Source organism: Trachurus japonicus, chromosome 11 (assembly GCF_045865225.1).
Source record: "Trachurus japonicus isolate A0001 chromosome 11, Traja_1.0".
NCBI lineage: Eukaryota > Metazoa > Chordata > Actinopteri > Carangiformes > Carangidae > Trachurus > Trachurus japonicus.
Window position 1 is genome coordinate 2,171,669 of NC_140917.1, and position 12,132 is coordinate 2,183,800.

The 12,132-nt window shown below is 41.8% G+C and overlaps 1 protein-coding gene across 19 annotated transcripts in view; it reads left to right on the forward strand.

The window, feature by feature from the left end:
* The window catches only part of LOC146977887 (microtubule-actin cross-linking factor 1-like), a 356,186-nt gene that overhangs the window by 136,227 nt on the left and 207,827 nt on the right, over positions 1 to 12,132 (forward strand). For all 19 annotated transcript variants that reach the window (XM_085790655.1, XM_085790669.1, XM_085790650.1 and 16 more), the window contains 2 exons: positions 3,678 to 3,755; positions 4,173 to 4,265. In XM_085790655.1, coding sequence (XP_085646781.1) covers positions 3,678 to 3,755; positions 4,173 to 4,265 — 171 coding nt within the window. The remainder of the gene's footprint in view (positions 1 to 3,677; positions 3,756 to 4,172; positions 4,266 to 12,132) is intronic.

Consider the following 12,132-nt stretch of genomic DNA (forward strand, 5'->3'; position numbering starts at 1 on the left):
TTAGTGTAAGGTGACCAGATTTCCGAAATGAAAATCGGGGACATTTTCAGCGCGGTGGTCAAAATTCAAATGTTATCGTTATGAAATGAATAACAGGGGCAATTACATGTTAATGTATTTTGACAAAGCAAATGAGTAGCCAATAAGAAGTTACCCTTAACCCTTCCAACCTCTCAGTCACGTCTGGCTACCAGTTCATCAGCAATAAACATCATCAAATGCTACTGTATTATAATGAGAGAATAGCCACCTCTGTTCAGGCTGCAGGAGCTGTTTATTCTATCATGTCTCCAGCATTTAACATTAGAGCTGTAACAATCAGAACAAGAAAAACAACCAGGACAAAAACAACAACAACAACAACAAAACAGAATTTATTCTGACTCAGTAATGGTCATTGCTAAGGCCAGGTCATTGTACAGGCCACACCCATTGACATAAAAGAGTCCTATCTTATTAGCCAACTCTGCCAGACAGTCACTATTGCAGACACAGATGCCAAATTATTTTTAGGAGCTAAATAATATTTATTTGGACACAAACTGTTAACTGATATGAAGAACTTGGATTCTGATTGGACTCTGATTATTCTTATTATGTTTTTTTTTTCTTTATGTCAATCAACTCATGGGAGCTTGTCAACACGTGCACACTTCCACTCGTGACTTCAGCCATATTTCACAGCAAAGCGTTACATGAGAGGATTTACACTTATGCTGTTCACTCCTTGTGATAGAAAGTCAGTACAAACTCTGAGTGCAACCTGCAACGCGTGCTTCACCCTGTAAGGACGGTGGCCCTAAAATAAAAAAGGAGGGGCTCTCCAGCCGGCTTCCCCGTCACTCACCTGCAGCTGCACAGACGAGCAGAGGAGCAGAGGAGCTCTGCTGTCTGCCGCAGCACAGCGGGAGCAGCGCGCATGTTTTTTTTTTTTTTTTTTTAAAGCAAACAAAAAGAGACCAGCCGGTCGACACAAGCCATTTACCGCGCACGTAACGTCAGCACGTTAGTTAAACCGGTTTAACCCTATGGTTTAATCATAATAACTGGAGTTTGCATTCATACGCAACTTTTTTTCTCCCCCATTCAAATCGGGGACATTTTCGGGGACAGCTTTAACCGGGGACAGGTCGGCCAAATCGGGGACTGTCCCCGAAAATCCGGGACGTCTGGTCACCCTATTTTAGTGGCATTCTAGCTAGCGGCTAACTGGTAGCGTTAGCCACCGGTTTAGGCACCAAATGTGGGGGCTCCGGGCTGCCAAAACCGTTTTGACTAAATCTGATGTTTGTTAAGTCTAGAAAACGAATTATTGAACACACATGACTATTTCTGTGTGCACGTTATTGTAATTAGTCATGGTTATCTTAGTTGTTAGCTTTGCTGCTGCTGATATATCTATGACAGCTAACAGCAGCTAAGCTAACATCAGGAGTCAGCTGTTAAAACCCTCCCGTTGTCAGACACCACATGAAACTACTCCAGTTAGCTCAGTCATGTTGGAACTAGGATATCCGCTGGAAAACATATTTTTTTCATGGGTCGTTTACATAGATATATACAGTATACGTATATATCTATGGGTCGTTTAATGAGTACTGCTAACGGCTAACAGCTAACGGTGGAATCGAGTGTCATGGAGACACCCAGCGTCATTCTCCGGAAAGTGGTGGATAGGTCTATCTCATTTTTTTAGACTAATCTGATGTTTGTGAGCCAGAGCAGTCTATCGCTCTGAGCCAGAGAGTCAGTGTTTTCTCTCCAGCCAATGACGGAGCTCAAGTGAAGCTACGTGCAGCAGAGTAGGAGGCTCAGGGCTGCTATAGCCGCACTAGCTGTCTCTGATGCTAACGAGTGCTAGCAGCTAGCACGTCTCTCTCTAGCAGCAGCAGCAGCATCAGGACAACAAAGAAAAAGAAATACAGTCTGAGTGAAGCACTGGAGCCGCGGACCGACACCGGTAACAAGTATTAGGGCCGTTGTAGTGAGCTAGCTCGATGCTAACTTCGGCTAGCGGTAGCGGTTAGCATTTCAGATTTGTCTAAACGGTGACAGGGCGTGAAAAACATGATGTATATAAGTTTAATTCTCGTTTATTACTGCTGATCTCATTCAAATGACCTGCTGGTTTTCTACCTGGAACAAGGAAATTCGGTCTATTAATCGATCAATAAAAAACAAAACAAATAGAATGAATAGAAGTGGACTCTGCATGTTGTCACTCAACAGAGCTCGACTGCTACTTTGCATGAGTCACACACACCTACACACACACACAGAAAATAAACTGATGACTGAGCTTCATTTGCTGTTAATGGGTTAATCATATTTCATTAATATCACTGTAGTAACAAGCAAATCATTAGTCATTAAAAGCTTTTTTTTAATTTTCCTGATTGGACAGTTTTGCATATTGATGAGTTTTTCTCATAATTAGATTAATTGTTAATCTCATAAAACAACAGAGTGAAACATTATAAACATGTAAACAGACGTTTATCAGATCAATTAAAGACTCAGGTTTAATTAGTGAGTCAGTTACACACACACACGCATACACACCTCTTTCTTCTTCTATCTATTCCTCTCCTCCTCTCTTCTCCTCCTCCTCCAGTGATGGCGTGATGACTAATCCTGAGTGAACCTTTTCTTTACCAGCTCAGTGTGAACCCACATCAGCATCTGCACTTAAGCCTAGGCTACTCATCTGCAGCAGCAGAGTCTGTTCTTCCTTTCTTTCTTTCTTTCTTTCTTTCTTTCTTTCTTTTTGCTCTTTCTATCTTTCTTTCTATCTATTTGTTCTTTCTATCTTTCTTTCCTTCTTCCTTTTTGCTCTTTCTCTCTTTCTTTCTATCTCTCTTTCTTTTTACTCTTATTTTTATTTCTTTATTTCTTTTTGCTCTTTCTATCTATCTTTCTTTCTTTTTGTTCTTTCTATCTTTCTTTCCTTCTTCCTTTTTGCTCTTTCTTTCTATCTCTCTTTCTTTTTACTCTTTTCTTTTTCTTTCCTTCTTTCTCACATCATTTCTTTTTGCTCTTTCACTTTCTTTTGTGCTTTGTTTAGTTTTTTCTTTCTTTCTTCTTTCTTTCTCACATCGCTCCTTTTTGCTCTGTTTTAGTTTTTTTTCTCTTCCTCTTCTCTTCCTCCTTTGTTTCTTTCTGTCTCTCTCGCTCTTTCTTTCTTTCCTTCCTCCTCTCTCTCTCTCTCTCTCTCACAGTGTGTTGTTTGGTTTGTGTGTTTTCCTGCTGAAGCAGCATGTTGTTGTCATGTTATAGCTGCTGGTTTGCTCCACAGATCTCTCTCTCTTCTATCTATCTATCTATCTATCTATCTATCTATCTATCTATCTATCTATCTATCTATCTATCTATCTATCTATCTATCTATCTATCTATCTATCTATCTATCTATCTATATCTATCTCTGGCCTGACTTTAACAGCCTGTTGAAGACAGCGCCCCCCAGAGGAACTCCTGTCATGACCTCACTGCACTGTGGATTTATAATGATATGAATAATAATAATATTGAGCTGAGTGTGTGTGTGTTTTCACCGCTGCTCTGAGTGTGTGCGTGTATATTTGTGTGTGTGTCACTAAAAACTCACTGACGTCACGTTGAGTCTCCGTGACGACGTCGCTCATCGTGTTTTTTTTTGTGTCTGTCGTCTGTTTCAGCCCAGAGAAAAGGGGAGGATGAGGTTTCACCGACTACAGAACGTCCAGATAGCGCTGGACTTCCTCAAACAAAGACAGGTACACACACACACACACACATACACACACACACACACACACACACACACACACACACACACACACTGCTTCTCTTTTTACCTTGTGTACTGTTCATTAAGAATATGAACAAATTATCCTACTGTAAGTGTTGTGTTTATTTAAGGACAGAAGATTAAAAGGAGGTATAAGCTCTAAAACAACAGGGAGGACAGAATTAAAATGGTGCAATAAAGTCAAAGCCATAAAAACTAATGGAAACAGATAAAAACATTTGTAAAGAGCAGTAGCAGTAAAAGTGGGGAATCAAATAAAGATAATAAGGATAAATGAAAGCCATAAAACCCTTAGAAACACTTCTTTACAACAATTAGGACAAGATTTCACACAAAACGTTGAAAAATATTGAATAAAACTCTCCGTATTTTTCACCCAAAGGTCAAACTGGTGAACATCAGGAACGATGACATCACCGACGGCAACCCCAAACTGACGTTGGGCCTCATCTGGACCATCATCCTCCACTTCCAGGTCTGTGAACGTCTCACCGCTGCTGCCGAGAAAACCTATTTACCCTTCGATATGACGATGCCTTCAGGGTCCTGCTGGTTTGGGGTTGGGAAGTTTCACAGACACCTGATGATCAGTCTGTGGTGTTTGTTGTTGTGCGTCTGTGCTAAATGTCAGTTGGATTTTCACACAAACACACACACACACACACACACACACACAGACACACACACACACACACACACTGCTATTGTATTGTTGTTGTTGTTGTTGAATATCATTCAGTGGTTTTATAAGAGTTTTTTAGAAATCAAATCGGACAACGTGACTCTGTGCTCTGAGGCGTTTGGGCGCATCTGTGATTTCACTGTGTGTGTGTGTGTGTGTGTGTGTGTGAGTGTGTGTGTGTGTGAGTGTTATAAAAAGCCTCTGGGAAGGCCTTCACAGGAAGTTGTCCTTGAACACATCACGAGGTTGTTCGGCTCCAGTTTGTCAGTTTGACTTTATTAAAGGGAGCAGAGACCGAGGCTGTTCACTTAAATATTTGTTTTAGATGATGGTGATGATGGTGAAGGGAGTTGAGCTTTAAAGGGATAGTTCAACATTTTGGCAAATTGGCCCATTGCCATAATCCCTATAGTCATAGCAGTAGGTTCGTTACCGAGTTACCGTTGTCGGTGCAAGCTATTTTTAGAACGGCGGAGCAGAGCCGTGAGCTGCTCAGAGCTACGCTACGGAGGCTCATTATGGGATTTCTTGGTTTCCAACTCATCAAACTCATCAAATACACAATCCAACAACTCCACAACGCTCTGGTGGACAAGTTGTGAGCTGCACATTCACCACGCTATGAGATAATAACACAACGTTACCACACAGAGTTGTTTTAGAGGGAAATGCAGAGACTGATGATGAAAAACTGTCCCTGAAGGCAACGCGCATCAGCGGTTTTGCATGAATTGCCAAAATGTTGAACTTTCCCTTTAAATGAACCTGCAGTTATCTAGCTAGCAGGGGATGTGCGGCTCTGTCCATGTTAATGAGGTGTTGAACTGCAGGTGTGAACAGGATGTGGACTGACTTCATCAGCTGTGTATGAGGAGTTTATTTTGCCGTTTTGTTTCTAGTATTTTTAAACAGAAGATTTTGATGATTTTTTATCTTCACTATGAAAACAACTGGATTCAGCTTCAGCTCGGTGTTTAATCAGAAGCCGTGTGGTGGCGTCTTCCGTCCTCCACCTGCTCATCAGCAAACATCACATCACGTCACACCACACAGACACAGTGGCGACCGACCGGCTTGTTGACTCAGTGGAGCGTTTAGCAGTGAAACCAAACAGGAAGTGATTTCCCCCAGGAGCTGATGATGATGATGATGATGATGACGGTGGTGGAGACTAGGGATGTCACAATTACTTGTTTTCACAATTAATCGCGGTATTAAACACAATTAAGCCACAATTAATTGATCGCAAAGATTCCTAAATACCGTCACTTTCCAAAAAAAGATCATGTATGAACCGTGTCAGCAGATGTTGGCGCCAAAGTAAAGGTAAATGCTCAGATACTGGTCCATTTACCTACAGTAACGTAGCATTGAATTAGTAGGAATTTAAAGGCTAGAGTGTCATTTGTAATAAAAAAAAGATTAAAATGAACTTAAACATTTGGTATCGATGACAATTAATGACTTGAATATTTCAAACACTTCCCCTGGTGGATTAATAATTGGTCATATTTTAATAGATATTTAAAATATTTTATAATTAGTAATGTATATTTGAACTATATTTAATTTTACACATGTTGTGAAATTAATGAATGCATAATAATCGTGATAATCGTAATACCGTGATAATTTCTCTGACAATAATCGTACCAAGAAAATCTATTATCGTGACATTCCTAGTGGAGACCAAACACTGAGATTGAAAATAATAAAACCAGACACACAGAAACCCGGCTCCACATGAACCATCACGTCGCTCTGTAACCGTGTGACCGTGAACGCACCACGACGACAGAAGAACAGCTCCTTCAAAATGAAAGACAACAGAGTTTGCAGCAGATGTAGAAGAGAAGCTGCTGTTGTTGTTCATGTTCGGTCTAGACGCTCTGTCATCGCAGCTCCGAGCCGAGTCTGACTCCTCATGTGGGATAATTTGCACCAAACATCCCATCATCATCATCACCAGCAGCAGGACCGGTCACCATGACGAGGAAGACAACAAATTAAATAGGCTACGATGTGAGATAAACGTCGCTTCAGGCTCTTTAACGTGTTTTTTTCCGGCCGCTGCAGTTTGTTTGACCGTTACATGTGTGACCCTGTAAAAAGGTGACACTCCCAGCCGGTTACCATGGAAACAGTAGTGCACCACGACAACCCCTCCTCCCATCCCCTCCAGCATCAGTTTCAGTGAGCATGAGTCAGCAGAATACGGTGCTACACAGAGAAACAGAGATGAGAGGAGGAGAAGGAGGAGAAGAAGGATGATGATGATGATGAGAGGAGGATGAGATGATGGAAGGAAAGACATGAAAGAAAAGCAAGTGATGAGAGAGGAGGAGAGAGAGAGAAAGGAGGAGAGAGAGAGGGAGGAGCAGTGTCAGCGTGGTGAGTTCAGTGGGTGCAGGAGATGACGACACTTTCACATTAGAGCTGCAGTGAGAAACTCTGCGGTTACACGCTGGTTACTCTAAACCCACACACACACACTCTAAACCTACACACACACACACACAGTGGCGCCGCCAGCCGGAATCCTGTACGCACTGTGCGTACAATTTTTTTCATAGGTGGAAAAAAAAAGAAGCAATTTTGTTTATTTTGAGCGGGTGTGATAAAGAGGCTTGTTGTTTGTAACAGGCTAAACGTGCTGAGTTGATTGTTAAACCAATCAGTGGAAGCCTAACGTAAAAGCCAGTGATTGTCGTTTACATCATGTCATCTGTCTCTTTTTGATTTCTGGCGCCTATTACACTACCGCTATGTGATGATTACGCCCGGTCCAGTATAGAAATGTCAAAAAGACAGTTGAGCCTTTTCCAGGCATTTAAAAAAAAAAAGAGAGATCCAAACCCACGATCACAAACACGCAGCAGAGCAGCGATAATGAAGCTCTCTCCTCTCTAGCTCCAAACTCACTCGTCTGCACCGCGATTATGGACTCATAAGTGCCGATTCCAGGTTGAGCCCCACTGGGGAGCCTCGGCCCATCAGCTGTGTGTCTGTGGGTATGTGTAACCCGTATGTGTGTAGCCTGTGTGTGTTAATCTCTCACGCGCTATGTTAAGATGAATAAACACAAATCGCCGCAGAGCGCGAGCCTGGCACAGAGGTGCGCGCTCTGGCGCATCTGACACAGTCGGTTAACGACACTGAAAGGAAACTGGCTTCGCTCCGCGGCTATTTCGCGTCCGACGTCCATGTTAAGCACACGTTCTTATTCATATTGTAGCGTCCGACCCGACGTAACTACAACAACATAACACAAACTTATCTGACAGCTCTCTCACTTTTTCCTCTGCTCCTCCTCACTCACCTACACACACTGTCTTCCTCACACTCACCCCGGCCCCTCAGCTTCTCATCCAACCATACCCTACCTGCCCGTACACATTCACAGTCAGTCAGGAATCACACAACTTAAACATCACAACAACATTACTGCGGGGTCGCAACAATATTTTCAGTTGTGCAGTATATTATGACAAGTCCCATTGCTACGTGGCATGATAGGCACAGCGACCCCCCCCCCCCCCCCGAAAAAAAAATTGTTGCAGCCTATTTGCCGTTTCTGTGCGTACATTGAAATTGAATCCTGGCGGCGCCACTGCACACACACACACACACACTCACACACACTCACACACACACACACACACACACACACATCTCAGTTCACTGTATCATCATGTCACCGACAGAAATACACACACGCTGTATCAGTGCCTGCGTGATTAAATTAAGATAAATGAGTGGAAGTGCAGCGTTCAGATCGCTGCAGCTGCTGCACGTTGAGCCGTGTGCAGACTGAAAACATGTTGATTTGGCACCAGAAGTAGAAAAATCACAGCATCATCATCATCATTATTATTTTTGATGTAGTTTAGATTTTAAAAAGGGCAAATGCAAAAACAACTCAGACAAAACTGGGAAATCAAAGATCTCACAGTATGTCACATAAATCAGAATTAAAAATAGAAGTATAGTGTGTGAAAATGGGACGTCCCAGTTAGACTAGGAGCTCAGCCACTCCACTGCACAGAAAAAAGGACAAAAATTATACATTTTCAACTACAAAACACTCACTTTACTTTTCTATAACGTCCACAGGTTGTTTAAAAAAACAACTTAGTCCAGTATGTGAGCAGCAGCAGCATTAATTTCAGCTGTAAAAACATTTAAGATGATCTCAAGGTCGTATTGAACATCTAAATATTTGAAGTACAACTTTATTGTAACAGTGGTGGCCAAAACTATTAGAACACTAGGCATATTGAAGATGTTTCAGTTGTTTTTGTAGAATTGGCCGTTATAAACCATAGAATAGAGCCAGCATAAGAAGATTTAGGTCATTTTCCTTTACAGAAAACGAGCTAGGCCTATTTCACTGTCAATGTCACACAGCCAAATTATTTACAAAAGTTTGTTTGGACCTCGACCCCAATGAACAAATATGGGGCAAGTTGGGAAAAAAAACTGGACAGATCTATTCTACACAAGGAAAAGCTCTGGTTGGATTAGCAGGAAGAATGATGGGATACTGTTAGTGATGAAGTTCTCAGGAAATATATATTGACAGATATTATACTGTATATATTGTGCCAGAGAAATGTGCTGCTGCAAAAGGTGGACATACCAAATATTAAAGTTAAAAGTGGGACAGAGGCAGAAGGACTCACTCAGAGCAACCATCTGTATATGTCATCAACATTATGATATAAAATCATGTTTTTGAGGCAATAAAATGTCCGTTATTTTCAGATCTGTCAGATGTTCTCATGATTTTGGCCACCACTGTACAGTACGTACAGGATGGAGAGAGAACTGAAAATTCCTCCAGTGAATTTGACAAATCAGATTAAAAAACACATAAACTGTGCAGTGTATTTATCATATTAAGTATATTTTCATTTCATTTTCAAACCTTTATTTATTCAGGGAAGCCAATTGAGAGCAAGCTCTCTTTTACAATGACGCCCTGATCACAAATATAGAACAACACACACAACAGCAACACCAACGAAGCATCAAGCATAAAAGCAAAAATAAAACACAATTCTAAACAGTCCACAGTGTAATCATCGGGTGTCAGATTTAAAGATACCTTAAGCAGACACAAGGAAAAACAACTTATGGTTGAGGGTCTCAGCTTCAGGAAAAGCAAGTACATTCAATATGAAAGACAAGGTCTAAAAGACTCCTGAAGGACTCCACAGAAATAAACTGTTTCAGTTTTAGCGAGTCCTGCAGTTTATTCCACTTGTCTGGGGCAGAGAAACTGAAAGCTTTCTTTCCTCCCTCTGTATTTACCCGTGGAATAATATCTAACCTCATGTATGATGCTGAGCGGGTGGCTCTAGGTTGACTCAAGTGCAACAAGGACATCAAGTAGGTTGCATAATGTTAATAATGCAAATATTGCTGCTCACCCTGAAAACGCATGACTTCAATGAAGTGTTTGGTGCAATAATATAATATAATATAATAATAATAATAATATATTATTATATATTATTATTATATTAGTGTTGTGCTCTGACTGAGACTCTTGTCCCAGATCAGCAGAGATCTGTCATTTCCTCTGAGTTCCCACCGGCAGCTCTGGTCTGGTGATGATCATGATGATGATGAAGAGGAGGAGGTAATTTCTGGAAACAAGCCTCCAGGTCTGTGTGTGTGTGATCAGGGTGTGTGTGTGTGTGTGTGATCAGTGTGTGTGTGTGTGTGTGATCAGTGTGTGTGTGTGCAAATGAGTGAGTCAGGGCATCGGCTCTAATTATAGCCGACGCTCTCACTGAGCCATCGTTTTTCATCTGGGTCATCATCTTCATCATCATCTTCATCATCACAGGGGGCGGAGTCTCTGAGTTGAACACCTGATCGATCAATCAGAAACATTACTATAGAAAACCGATCAGTCATCGATCGTTACTTTGTCCTGAAGGATTCGAACCTGAAGCTGGTTGTAGTTGCTGAGCTGAACCAGCAGGTGGCAGCAGACGACTCGGTATCTCAGCTGACCTCGCTCCTCCTGCTGCAACTGTGTCTGCCTGCGATTGGCTGCACCGGCTGTAGCTTTTATTTTTACTCAACCTTTATTTAAACAGGAGAAGGACATAAAAAGAGGGAGAGAAGGACTTCACCTAATCCTTTAATCAGTCAATCTGACATAATGATGCTGCTACTTCTTAAACAGGAGCTGGTTCCTAATTAATTAAAGGATCCACTGCAGCTTTTAGAGCTCAGGTTGAACTCTAATGTCCATTTAAAACAGCTAAATGTCATTGAACGCACCACTGATGACAACATGGAGGTCATTAAACGCCTTTAGAGCTGAAGTGGGAGCGTTTACTGTCCATCGTCGTCCTCATCATCACTCGTCTCATCCAGACAGAGACAGAAACTTTAAAAGCAGCAGCAGCAGCAGCAGCAGCAGCACCGGCCTGCACCGGTTTATTTTTGGTTCTTTTGAAAAAACACACACACAAAAAAACAACAGAAAGAAATTTCAATATGAAACCTTCTTCTTCCTCTTCAGCAGCACAACAACATGGCTGCAGCAGGTTGTGAGGTTTCCAGGCAACACAAATGAGATTCAATCAGCGTTTGTTGTTAGAGGATAAATGAGTTGAGTTTCTCCTTTTCTGCATCTTCTTGACTTATCATTATTATTATATTATCACAGTTATCATCATTATTATTATAATGATTATTAACAGTGGTGTGTGTAGTTTTAGAGCCTGTGTTGGTGTTTGTTGCGGAGCAGCGTCTGTGACTCCGGGTTCAGATGGAGGCGAAAAAAAAAACACAACAACCTCCAGGGAGTTGATTAGTGCCGCTCTCCCATTGGTTCCTGCCTCCTCTCCTCCACGTGCATTAGTGTGTATATTAGTGTGTGTGTGTGTGTGTGTGTGTGTGTGTATAAGTGTGTGTGTGTGTGTGTGTTGGTTTCTCTTGGTGCTTTGGGTTAATGAGAGAAGATGGATGACTGCGGCGTGCACGGCCCTCCATCCATTTCTGTCTCTGTGAAAGATGTTTTTGCGGTACTACTGTACATGTACATGCATTAGACTTTGTTGTTGTTGTATTGATGCAGAGTGGAGCGAGTGTGAGAGTGTGCAGTGTGCACGATCACAGGTTCGAGCCCCGTCATGCTGCATGCACGGAAAAACTAGAGCTGCACGATACAGGAGATATGAAGATTTATAAAACGGAAAGGTGAAATCCGGCGATCTGATTGGCTGTTAACCATGGTATAATGAGCAAAGACCACGGCTACTATTCTAAAACCTTTTACGATGTTAAAAAATGGACTAAAGTAGTTGAATTCACATGTTTAAGGTGAACTTTAACCTCCGGGGAGGGTTAACAATGGTAGAGGGGATTGAGCAGTGACTTTCACCTGGAAAAAAAGCGGAGGAAAAGACGAGATGCAGAGCTACTTGGAGCTAACGTCTGGAGAGGTGGGACTATTTTTTCCACAGTGAGGCTATTTTATTGGATAATATGTATTTCTGGTTGAATAAAACTACATGAAATTGATGCGTATCCCTCTTTCATATTGTCATTATTGGTAACCGTTTTATAAAAACGCGTCGGGCCGAACAACGCCCCTTAGCCGTGGTATAATGAGCATATACCACGGCCTGTCGTGATA